Genomic DNA, 13,438 nt, shown 5'->3' with positions numbered 1-13,438 from the left:
GTTTGCTAGTTTACTTTTGGAAGAACTTTTTACCTTCTACAAAGGACCGAGTGATATGGACTGTGGGAACAGTCCCGTTTGTATTGGCTTGCATTCACGAGTTTAGATGTAACTACAGAACAGGCTTAAATCTAGTGCAGGGGTTAACATTGCATACAAAAGTCAAATGTTTGGGAAATGTCAGGAGGCGCCTACCAGGCAAGCGACCGTACCTGTCGTGGGTTATCTGCACGGAAACTAGGGCGCTGCCTTCAGCTTTCTTCTCTTGACAAGCAAGTAGGTTTTGCCATTTTTAGCACTTCATGTATAAAATGGTACATATTTGGCTTAAGGTTTTGGGTCTATGTTTGTGTAGACCTACACCAAAATTTGTGGCGGTTTTCTATTCGTTCGTCGCAGAGCTTCGCATAACCTGTAGAGTACTTCTAATGAAAACGTCAATGGTGGGATTATTTACTACAAAGTATATAACTTAGTTAAGCAACATTTTCCAGGTTGCTTTAGGCCTATCTGATAGGGTCGATAGTCTTTAACTCAGGCAGCGGGGGAGGGAGTTCTGTCTGGTAGGTGGGAGTGAGGGGACGCAGGCTGGGTGCCCCTCTGGCGAGGGGAGAGGTAAAATTGGTTCGTGTGAGTTCATTTTAAAGCAAACTAATAATTTACTAGTTTCTGTATAGACGTAAATCTTAAACGTATTTTAACAAGTGTAGTGACGATTAATCTTGATAAATGACAAGAATTGAAATATTATAAATGCGCACAACACGAATGTTAAGCCTTATGGAGCCCTATTTACCAGTGGCTGCGTTTTTATATCGCTGAATCAATGCTAGATTACGACTTGTATGGACCATGGGCTTAAGTGCACAGGAACACGTAACAGATTCAGTAGACCTAAAGCCATGAGCAAATGATTTAGAATGCTAATCATTAGGCAGGTGGAGTTGAACCTCTAAGGTATCTTAAGCCCTGAACATGCAAATAAGTGATTTTCTAAATATAGCCATGCATGTCGTGTGGTGCACTTAATAACGGCAGGCAAGACTTTATTACGGTGAAAATTATAATGTCTCGAATCATTACTTGAATGGGCCTATCTTGCTTGACTACTGAAGCGGCTTTAAGACGCCTTGCAGCTGCCTGAAGGGTATTTTGAATTGGGCACCAGTTAATCTGCGTTTAAGAGTAACTCATTTCCCCGATTGGTTTACTACATATTGAACAAGAGATTAAGAAACGTTAATAGTTGTTAATGCTGCCTTATTGGTGAAGGGTATTAGTTGGACATGCCACATTATAAACAAATGGATGGCGACACTTGAACACTCGGTGATCCGGCTGTCTTGGATAGCATATAATCTATTGGAAATAGTTATTTATACCAATTTTAAAACGTGGCTGTGATGTGCATATAAAAGTAACGTTGAACAAATGTATGAGGGTGGCGGTGGTAATTTGAGGCATGGCAAGATGGTATGTTGGTGTATGAAGCAAAGTGGCGGGGGGGGGGGGATGATTTCTGGATGTGATAGGCAAAAGGTTGGAAGCAGCAGTTTGTAACCGAGAATTGTGGCGAGCCCTGTAATGTGAAAATGTGATGTGACGTTTAGATCATGGGAATAGTGTAAAACTAAATGCCGGTGTCGTCCGGGAGAGACGGTTGTCGTAACTAAACACTGGTGTTCACTGTGAAAGACTGACAGAAGGGCTGGTCCAACGTCCGGTTCTTCTACTTTTCCCACTGCCAAATTTCGTGGTTTATCCTCATAAACGGTCACTGAACTTCCTCTATGGAAGTTTAATGAAGTTTTAAATTGATCACTAATATCACTACTATAACCAGAAATCCACGGGTTTAGCTGCCAGTCCTGAAGTAGTAACAAAAATTTACTATATTGCGTGTCCAATAAACTTTCCCCACGGGGGGGGGGGGGGGGGAGAGAAAAAATCCCGACCCTGACCTGTACGAGGGACCCACGCACAGAAAACGTGGTTCTCTGATTTATAGTAAATCATAGTCTTTTGGAGATTTTTTACTTCAAAATCCGATGTATTTAGATGGTTAGACGACGTTCTTGATACTCTTCTTATGTGGTATTAAGAAGTTGTTAAACAAACTATAGGGTAATGAATGATTAAAAGATAGTTAAGAAATTGAGAATCCCAGAAACATTATCCCCATAACCTTCCTCTGGTCAAATGGAATTAGCCATGCAAAATTTAGCAGAACGGTAAAAAATTTTATGAATGGCATGGCGCAAATTTAAAGTCCCTCACGAGCCTAGTTTTAGATTGTTCAAAGTAGGAAACTGGGTAATGATGGCTCTGTAGCATAAACCGTTCACCTTGGTTTTAAAGGATACTTGCTGCATTAAAAGGGTGGCTTAGTGGCTCTGAATTTGAGGTTAACATGTACTCTCTCTGGTGTCTGCATCGTCCCTTAGCTGAGCAGCAGCGTCGCTTATTTTTGCCGCCAAAACTTGCAGACTCAAAAAAACCTGTCCTCGCCTAGTTGTGCTTGCGGGGGTGAGCTTCGGTCCCGCCTCTGAACTGTAAACTAGTGTAAAGAATCCTGAACCTATTGGCCTTACGTCTACACTTGAATGTGAAGACTGTTAGATGCATAGCCTGATATACCTTGCCAGGATTGAATGAGGTATTCTGATATTAGTTGTTGTTTAAGATTCGCTACTTGGAACAAAGTTCAAAGTAGCACGGGCTATGGTGAGCCCGTGGATATTAGTTTGTGGTGCTGGTTAGTAAATACCCGTTTGGTGTTGAAGGCGAGGGCGGTTGACATGGGTGTTGAAGTCTATTAAGGTTCATGTATAATTAACCCGTAGGTTTAATCGTGCCTATATTAATGAACATATGCTGCAACAGCATGACAAGCGTACATTGTTAGCCTCGTTAACTTGGTGTGCAAATACTATGGGGGGAATTTGGTAAGTTCATTTGGCATGCCTTGGTTTAGTTCTTCTACCGAGCCCAGCTTGAGGCCAGGCTCTGATCACTAATAGGTAATCTCTGGTCGCAAATGATTTTAAATGTTATGTAGTGTAAAGTAGGTCAGTGCGGAACTAGTAAGGTCACGGTGATCAAGGGGGGGGGGAGGTGACACGCCACCCGCCCCTGCACGCAACAATAGTCAGTTGCATGCAGGGTGGCGACTTTATCTTGAAGACCTTTAGTTTACAGGCGTGGGCTGAAGAGCTGTATCTAGGAAATTATCTGAAAGTTCAATAGTCTTGTTCATAAAGGAAAGTGGTTTTCATTAATTGTGATTAAGTTCAAGGGAAACCAAAGTTCAGGCAAAGGTAATATCCTCTCGGGCTTCCCCCCCTCCCCTTGCCAGGGGGAGAATGTGCCTTGGAGTGCCACTATAGTGGCACTCCACGGCACATTCTGGTGGCGTCTCTTGGAGCACAACCATGGGGTAGGATGGTAATCGTATGAATACAATGATCGGAAATTAAATATAAACTTCCCCACACTTTTATTACTTGCACTGTAATTATGGGTTGTCGGACCTTTTTTAAATATAATGGAAACTCATACTTAGCAACATGTCTAGTACAGTACTCAAAGTATTAGCGTATGGTGCAAATTACATTTAATCTAAAAATTAGTCATTGGAATTGTTTACATTTATAATTTGGATTAACTGCAGTATATTAGTGTTGGTTTAATGTAGTGTTAGTGTTTAGCTCTTGACAAATAAAGGGGGGGGGGGATGGTAATTAAACTTTTAAATGTTATAAATTTTAAATTGTTGGTGTTACAGGTGATGGCTATGACCCAAGTCGACCGGGACGGACTAAGGGATGCTTACAGTGACGTCCGCGACGACAAGTCTGAATGCAACTGGTAAGCAGCTGTTCCATACTTGCTCTTAATGGCGTATTGAGCCGGTGAATTTCTTAAACTTGGCAAGATTCGTAATTTTATATATTGGCGTTTTCAGTTAAGTTGTGCTTGTAACTGATTATGGTAAATTGCAAAGTGACGATGATGAAGTTTAGCTGGACAATAGTCCAAATTAAAGAGGCTTGAAAAGAGATTGTGCGCCCGAGATGAAGACACTAAAGATAATTGCTAGCAACTTCGTTCCAGGGTATTTAAAGCTCGGTTCTTTAAAGTCTGTTGTATACAGACTTGGTATATTTAAATTATCACATTCCTCCCATTTCCTAAGAATTAGGATGGGCGATGAGCCTGTTGGGTTTTGTCTATCCACCATCTCCACAGTGGAGGTACAGTTAAGGGCGCAACCTTCACTAATTTTGATGCCCTGATATTTCAAAGCAAGATTAAAATGAAACTTTCCGTTGGCGAATTAACTTTGAAATGTAGTTAGTGCCTTGTTTGACACGGTAGAGTAATAGCCTACGGCTATAAAAGATTAAAATTTAGTGAAATTTTCTGTAAGCATGGTCGTCTATGCAGGATTATACAGACGATTATAATAAAGGCGCAATATTTATCAAAATTGGTTCCTTTCCGTAGTCACAAACGTTATGGAAAAACGTTCGAACAACTGGTAAAGTTGATAATTACAACTTTACACGCTATAATTTGAAAATAACTAGAGATGCTAGCAAGCTTGGTTTAATGCAGCAAACTTGCTAGTTTGAAGAATATTGCCTGGTGTTTGAACCGCTTTCCTCTTTAAATTTTGCTATTCTTTAAATTTGATGCCGAATTTTCTCTTAAAATTCTGGAATTTTCTTGTTGGTTAATTTAAAATATTCCTGTAAAAGATTCACAAATGTATGAAAGGCTGCAAATTAAATAAGACTTGGTTTGAAAAATTGGTTTTCAGGTTATTGAAACGCTTGTAAAATTTGCCTTCATTTTTTACTGATTTGTATTTACAAATAAGAATAACTGAAGAGTTACTATATGGAAATATTTGGTCTCTTTTTAAAAGAGCAGTTTCATGTCGGTCGGTAACATTCGTTGAACATAACAATTATAATGTTCATAACGGTGTTAGAGCATGACATATTAGTGAAGCAATATAGAAAATATAATTTGTATTAATGAAATCTAGTAAATTAAACAAAATATTCCGCCTGTCAACATCACCTGTCAAGTGATGACGTCGCCAGAGCCCCATTGGCCAGTTATCATCGTCGACCATTGGAGCTCTTGGATGGAAAAATTTAGCCTCCTACTTGATAATGAATTAGGAAGCATTATGCCAGAGATACAAAAGATTAAAGGACTGATAGTAACACTGCTAGCAATGTACCTACATTTTTAATTTAAGCAAGATTCAATTTGCATAATTTTTTTCTAACATTGGTTTCATGACGGCTGCTCCTACAACTAAAGTTTGTAGGAACATGGTAAAACCTGGGTGCAGTGGCAATAGAAGAGGCCCTGAGCTTAAATGTTAAGGCTTTGTATATAGCCTGTGATACTGGATCATCAGAGCACACCTCTGAAGTCAGATGTGTTCCCTATTCTGCAGCAGAAACATTAAGAGCCTCTTCTCTTCTTGCTGTACTAAAACATTCTTGACTGGAAATTGTGCTGTTTTCTATTCTCATATCACTTCCTTATATTTGGTGACTACCCCTCGCCTTACTCTGCTAGGATAGGAGGATGTGAGAACTGTTACCTGTAATTAGGGATAAGATTATAGCTTGTGTAGTGCTAATTAGTTACGCTATTGAGATAATGGAGCGAGCATAAGGATTACTCGCTACAGGCTTTTAGATTCAGACCCATTTAGTAAGACCCTTTTTCCATTTCAACCATTCTAGTATTCTACCATTTATTCAATGACCCTGTAATTTCCTTGCTAGTCTTTAATGTGGTACCTTATTAAAGACTTTGCAAGTAGTATAACATAGTACTAAGTAGGTGGCAGTATTGATATTTTTCTTATAGTACAGCACTAAGTGAACTGGTAATGGTGGGATACTAGTGAGGAAATGGTTTTTATTTTAATATGGTATGGTGTTCCTTATCTTGAATATTTGTAGTTTTTGTATAGCTTCAGACCTAGGATGGCACTCATAATGTTCATGCGTTCTACTTCATTTTTTTAATTAGGATGGTAGTTGGTCTTGATATAGTGGCATCAGGTACAAGGCACTGAAGTGTACAGTTTCTGTATGGCATTTAGTACAGTACTCGGATTAGTTTGCCTGAAACACTATGCGTATTAATGGCTTTAGGTATTGTATGTACTAGCTCTATCTATAAATGCAACTTTGTTTGCAAATCTTGTTTTTGTTTGCAAATGCATGTACTTTTCCTGAATAAGAAATTTATTTGAATTTGTCTGGGGATTTAAATACACTCCAGTGATGATGGATATTCCTATATCCAATTTTTACATTTAAGGTGTGGAACCCCATGCAGAGAAAAGTTTGAATAAATTATGATGCAAGAAAAGCATAGTTAGAAGATACTGTAGTGTATTTGTAGGTATGAAAGCACATTTAAATGTCAAATTGAGATTTATACAGACAACACTCAGAAATGAGTTTCTTCCTACATTGGAAAATAGGATAATGCCCATATCTCTTTTTAAAAATTATTAAATTGTAGTGAGCTGATCAGGATTGACTTTAATACTGCTTTAGCTTTAATGAGCTCTATTCACTATAAACTACAATAGCGTTGTTTCAGATCGTTATCTTGATGGGAATTATAAACTATCATCTTGCAAACGAGAACAAATAATTAATGCTATTTAGAAATGTAGGAAGCTGAAGTACAGTACAGTATTCCGTTTCACTTTCAGTAGTGTAAGCTTTGAGTTAGACCCATAGCCCCATGAAGTCTAGGCCTGCTTGTGTTGGCTAAATGGAGCTGGTTGTACAGTACTTGATTAAGTTTTGCTCCATAAATATAATCTAAAGATTTGTAACCATTTTGGGTAATGTTGCATCAGCCCTATACAAAGTTTTGGTCTGTTTTGTTTAATTGCAAATTTATAAACATCACTGTACTTATTATTGCTTGCCCCCCTTATCTGGCAGTTCAGAATACAGTATCATGTGTGAAATTGAAGGTCATACTTTACCTGCATTTACTGGCTCCATCTTGCATGGATCCTAAATAATCTGGGTACTTTGGGACTGTATCTTGCATACAGAGAAGGAAGCCTGTTGATGTAAAGATAGTGGATGGGAATAGGTAGGCTTAAAGGGAGAAATTAGTGGGTATTTAATGTGTAAATCTGTTAATGTAACCTGACCATGCATATGACACACAAATTTTGAATTTGAATTTTACCATTTTAAATGATAATGTTAAATGGCGCTTGCTGTTATCAGGGCAGTCTTCAAGTACGATGGGAGTCAAGTTATAGTGTCCGCCAAAGGCCAGACATTTGATGACTTCAAGGCACAGTTTGGTGATGACGAGAGAGCTTTTGCATATCTTCGCCTGCAGGTATGTTTAAAAGGTTTTGTCCATATACAATGTCTTGGTTTAAAGTTTAGTGATAATTAACTATAGTTTCCTCTGCTATGAACCTTTAACCACAGTTGCTTTTTTTTATTTTAATTAGGCTATATTAATGTTTTAATCGCTGTTTTGAAATGAAATGGTTTTAGAAACGTTTTGACATTAACTTTACCTGAAGATTTATAAAAACCATATCCTTGACAATTGCACTATGAATTTTTTTACAACTAGGTGCGCAGTGTCGTGGTTAAGTGGCATAGATTAGAGACCTGTTAAATAACCTGAGTACTTGAAACATGATTACTTTTATTTGTATATGCATGAGAAATTTAAATATGGGAGTTATAGTTCAGAATGATTTCCATGATTTTTATTCATTGCAATAATGCTGAAATTGTAATGTATAACTATTATCAGTGATACAGTATTGTCTTTGCTTTAGTCTAATAGCTAGGTTAGTGTTCCATTATTTAGTCTGAAACATTTGTATGAAGAGTAAACTACATAATCAAAGTAATGTATGCATGATAGGTTTGCTCGCTTGATACCTTTTTAAATAGTTTACTATACAGTTCATGGTCAATATTAATTTGTAAATACTTTGTCTGAATTGCCCAAAGACTGGAGATGAGATGAGCAAGCGGTCAAAGTTCCTGTTGGTAACCTGGGTAGGGACGGGAGTATCTCCAATTAAGAAGGCAAAGATGTCGACAGACAAGGCTCTTGTTAAAGAGATTTTGTCGGTAAGTGTTCGCAGACGATACAAATCTTGTATAAAACTTAAAATTTAAATCTTTTGCCACTTGCAATATTTGATCTGTCACAATGGTTCCCAAATTCACTCTGTAGAAGATTAATTTGGTTGAAAAGATTGCATAGATTAAGTTAAAATTTTAAATTAAGGTTTAGACATAAAGCAGTTATTATAATGAACTTTTGATTTAAACTAATTTAAGGTACAATTTTTTAAATCTAAATTTTAATTTTGCACTGGTACTAAAGGTGTTTACTGGCACAACTACTGTAACCATATGTGCATCTTTGCGAAACTGTTAAATATAAAGCCAATTTAAGATATTCAGCTTAAATTTAATGACTTTGAAGTTTAATGTTTGTGCTTAAATCTAGATATTGGTATCTGAAAATGGTAGTAAATAAAATAACTGATGCCTTGACATGCTCAATGTTAAGGGCATGTAAAAGAAAAACCCTATTGAATGTAATGAAAATTCTTTCTAGAGATGCCCTGGTAACCCCCCTGAAATCATTTTGCCAAAATTGCTAAAAGGTCACATTGGTCACTGAAGTTGTTTGCCCTACCAGGTTCCAGAGCCAGAACCTCGCCTCTCCTCAAAGTTGCAGGGAGTAGGTGACAATCTGCCTCCTTGCTGGAAAAATCCTTCAGAAAGTCTTCCTTCCAAACTGTAGGGTTAATAAACAATATTGAGCCTCAAAATTGCCAAATGCCTCTGCAAAAGTTTTGCAAAGTATGCCCAAACTATTTAAAAATTACTTCCACCAGGTGCCCTGGCCCCAACATACTCGATCTCTTCTAAAACTGAAGAATCCACAGTGAGACTAATCATGAGGGAAGGAAATGGGAAGCCACTGGGGTTCCTCCAGAAAGATAAAGTTTGTTGCTGCAGCGCACTAGTGGCTCCCTGAAGCTAATTAACCACGGAACAAAAACACTTAATGGAGAAATGGTACACTGATGAAAATCCAGGCTAGAAGACATGGCTTGAAGCAACACATAATTAACTTGGACCAGGAATATTAAGTACCAGATCCTCTGAACCCTGTTAGAATGGACTCCCATGGGCCCCGAAGTTGGCGAAGGACATGGTCAAAATGATGACTGTAAACATCCCTGAGAAATGAGCCTTGGGGACAAAGGAAATAGGGTCAACCAACAAGGTGTCCTACAGAACTGGTGGCATGCAGGAAATGGTAAACAGCCTCAATCAGATGTGGCAAATTAAAAGTTGCACAAGGAAACTTGCAAAAGGTGCCATGGCGATGTTTACACAATACAAGCAAGTGGCTCCATTGCGGAATGAGAGGCAACGGCATTCGGCAAGAGATGTAAAGTTGGAACCGCCCATGACAAAGATAAAAAGACCTGACAGACTAAAGATAGAGGCATCTAGTAGCAAATGGAGCAAAAGTCTACTGCTTGCTACTAGAGAAAAATGCAGGTAGGACAGAAACAACCCAACCACCCAGTCACCACACAAATAGTGGGCATGCATAAAAACTAGACGTATAAAGCAGAGAAAGTAGAGACGTGTACAACTGGACCAATCTGCTTGAAGAAGCGGAGCTTTGGAAAAAATGTAAGGGTTTAGACACCAGGCCAGCAGTGCCAGAAATGGGCAGAGCTGGCCACCAATGACCCAGGACCACCCTCGAGTACCAACACAGATTGGACGGCACCTGGGGAAGATCAAATGTCTCGCAGAGCCAACAGAAGTGTTGTCAGTGGTCAACTCTGTGGAAATTGGAGAAAAGTGAAATAACCCATATGACTATTTGACAATCTACATGTGAATCATGAACCAAACATGAGAATCTAGCAGCAGCTCCACAGGGCAATTGACAAAGCAACCCATCTCTTGAGTTCAGGCAAGGAACCATTGGGGAACAGTCAATGAAGCCAGAGCACCGAAGTCAGAGGAAGGGGTGTGCTCTTTGGGGCGTACTACACGGCCACAAACTTGTGCATCTGAAGGAACGAAACCTGACCACTTACCTGGTGGTAGGTCAAACCTACCAGTCCTGGGAGCAGCAGAACCAGAGAAACTAGCCAAATGCCTGGAGCCAAATCATCCCCAGGGAAAGGAAATGCAAGCAAATTTCAGGCTCCTGCACAACTACTGTAAGAGTGGCAAGCTACCTGGAGCCGATTGAACACCAAATGACGATGAAGCTACTGTTAAGAGTAAAGCCACCATAGGTGGGCAAATGGATGCAGTCTCTCAAACTAGCCCAGCCAAGTCCAAATCTGGCACCAAACCAATTGGGACTTCTGACAGTTTGCCAGGAAACCTGACCCCAGTGATCTGAGAAAGGACCAGATCCCTGCTAGGCCAACATAAAAACACCTAGCAGATGCAGCCAGGCCTCGATAACCTGTGCCAGTTTGGTAAACTTGCATGTAGGGAAATAGGGATAAAATTTAAGCAGTAAAGAGCCCATTTGTGGCAAGCCTGATGCCCCAGAACAAAACCTAACCAATCCCTAAGTTTTAGCTGTATGGCAAAGTGCCAATTTGCATCCTTGAGGTCCAGGGTCACCATTAAAGCTCGAAACTAGTTTTGATAAACTTGCCAAGGTGGTTGTAAGGTCAAACAGGAATGAAGCTGTTCAAACTTGATTGGTTCAGACCAAAGGGACAATCGCATTTATCAAGCTAGAGGCCATCTGACCCACAATGACCCAACAGACCTAACATCAAATTTGGGCGGAGAAACTGCCCTGCTCCACTGAAAGGCATGGGGGGGGGGGGGATAGGGGTACTTTGAAAGCCCAAAAAATCCTGACTAGGAGCCAGCAAGACCTAGAGGGGGGGGCCCCCCCCCTAAATGCAACATAAAAGGACTGATGCAAACCCAGAGCAGAACCAGCCTTCCACAATGTGTAATTGCAATGTCGAGCAGAGGAAGCTACCTCAGGACGAGCAACAGTCTGGGAATCTGAACCATCCACAAACATAGCCCAACCAACGGGCAAGCTCCCAACTCGACCAGACTGCCTCTGAATGGGGACACAACAGGGAGAACTGATAAATAGGGCACCAGGAGAAAGCTGCTGCAGAAACCTGAGCAGACCGGTCCCCCCTAACCCAGAAACAGGAGGAAAGAGGAAGGCAGCCATAATGGTAAGAAGTCAACAAGGTCCATTAACATGACAGGCTGAAAAAATGGTCACTGTAGCCTAAAGAAGGGGGCATGCAATTTGGGCAAGGCAGTCAGCCAGAATTGTAAACCACATGACCTAACCCTCCCCAACAATGGACCCTCGGTGATTCCATATCCTCGTAGAGATGTTCAGAGCTCCTCCACGAGGACCCAGCCATAAAAGATGACTATCGGGCACAAATGTGCCCTGTGGTCTTTGACAATAAAGACTCATGACCAATGTAGGCAGCTGCACATTGAGCTGCCACTTGATCATATCCTTGGAAAGTGCCAGAAGCCAGAGCAGATGGATGGCTTAAGCTGAACAAAGCCCTGCTGAGGAATACCTGAAAGACTGAGCTTGCCTTTTGCCAAGCTAGCCTGTGGGGCCGACAAAGGAAAAGTGGTTGCCTAGCCAGGATGAACCAGGCGAATGAACCATTGGATTTCAGAAACTGGTCTGGACTTGGAGGCTGGGTTCATCATGGAAGTCAGTCCTCTGCAAGAGGTTCTGGAGCAAATTGGCAGAGACCACAGTAGGTGCTGGGTGGGAGGATGGAAACCTCTTGGATAAATGACTAATCAGAGGCACCAGGTGGGGCCCAGCATTGAACCAGAGATATGTGAATAGCAGTGACTAATAGCATCACTACACGGTGAGACAAACACCAGAACTGAGTAGATAGAACTTGGAAATAGCTGCCTGGTAGTGGTAATCTGTACTAAAAACTTGTTTGGATGAAACCCTTGTTCTATGTGGCTAGCTTGCAGTCATTTTGAAGTTTGTGACCCCTCCCGTTTTCTAAAGTTGTCCCGACTCTTGATCACAATTTTTTTTTTTTTTTTTTTTTTTTTTTGTGGCATTGTAAATTGTCACCCACCCACTCATCGTGCTTCTGAGGTAGGGTAGATGTCTTTGGTTCTTGGTAAGCCAAACTGAACTAATGCGACTGATGTAACCCCTTTATTATGGAGCAATATTGGCAAGATAGCTTCAGGAAGCCACCAGGAGGCTCTCTCCAAAAAACTCTAGTAATTTGATTAGCCTTCTTTTAAATTTTAACTTTCTTCAAACAGAACTTTGCAGTGGAGCTGACTGTGGAGACTGCCAGTGAACTGAATCATGAAGCTTTCCTTCAGGAACTAGTGAAGGCCGGAGGTGCAAATTACGGCACTGGGATTCGTGAATAGACGAGGCATAATTATTAAGAATTCGCTAAGCTCTTTCCTTGCATATGGCATAACTGAGGCTGGAGTTGGTAATTTTATGGCTCCTGGTCTTTTTAATTTCCTGAGAAGCATTTCAATACCGTTTTTAAGGGAGGTATAGATACTGAGCATAAAATCATTTGGCCATCATTAATACAATTATGCAGTGTTGATTTCTTGCAGATACAGCCTATAAAGTTTTGCAACTAACACTACTTATGTTCATGGGCACAATTGGATAGGATCTAGTATTTTTCTTTAAAATATCCCCTTGCAGTTACTCTAGATTCTTAAATTTTATTTAAATTTAGATCGTATTGAATTGTATCCAGGATGTGGGATAGATTATTAGATTGCAGACAACTATTAAATTTTAATGTTCATTCAGGATCAGGTTTAAATTTACTGAATTTTCCAAAAATAATTTTAAGGATTTTTTGGGAACAAATAAAGCTTGAAGGCATTAAGATTTTAAATGATTTAAAGTTTATAACATATTGTAGGCAATGCATTATCCTGGAACAGGTTCTGTATTTCATACAGGTGAATAATAAAATTGTTTATTACCCAGTCTTTATTTTTGTTTGCCATGTTAACAAATTTTGGTCTACTTGGCCAACTGAATTTACATTCGTGTAACTATATACTGTATTGCATGATCTAGTTTCTAAATTTAAATAAAAAAAACCCTGACGTTCTATTAGTTTAAACTTTCTGGCGCTGCTACTCTTAACTTGCATTAGTTTCTTGCACGTGATGACAAGATTCCATTGGGGTCAAGACATTCCATTAGTGCTTAGATGTGTAAATTAGCAGTCTTAAATTCTAGCATAAAGAATGAAGATTTGTTTTTATCAGTGTACAGAAGCCTGGTCATTCCTGATAAAGTACTGGGAAAGTCT

The 13,438-nt window shown here is 39.8% G+C and overlaps 1 protein-coding gene across 6 annotated transcripts in view; it reads left to right on the top strand.

Moving 5' to 3' along the window:
* The window catches only part of LOC123770649 (coactosin-like protein), a 55,318-nt gene extending 42,212 nt beyond the window's left edge, over positions 1–13,106 (top strand). For 5 of the 6 annotated variants that reach the window (XM_045762693.2, XM_045762696.2, XM_045762695.2 and 2 more), the window contains exons 2-5: positions 3,785–3,867; positions 7,296–7,413; positions 8,049–8,171; positions 12,405–13,106. In XM_045762693.2, coding sequence (XP_045618649.1) covers positions 3,785–3,867; positions 7,296–7,413; positions 8,049–8,171; positions 12,405–12,518 — 438 coding nt within the window. In that variant the 3' untranslated portion in view covers positions 12,519–13,106. Of the gene's footprint in view, positions 1–162; positions 277–3,784; positions 3,868–7,295; positions 7,414–8,048; positions 8,172–12,404 lie in introns of those variants that run through there. The other variant, XM_069305768.1, reaches the window with a different exon arrangement.
* The last annotated feature ends 332 nt before the right edge of the window (positions 13,107–13,438 follow it).

This window comes from Procambarus clarkii, chromosome 56 (genome assembly GCF_040958095.1).
Source record: "Procambarus clarkii isolate CNS0578487 chromosome 56, FALCON_Pclarkii_2.0, whole genome shotgun sequence".
Lineage (NCBI taxonomy): Eukaryota > Metazoa > Arthropoda > Malacostraca > Decapoda > Cambaridae > Procambarus > Procambarus clarkii.
The sequence above is the reverse complement of the archived record's forward strand: the minus strand, read 5'-3'. Positions and strand labels throughout refer to the sequence as shown.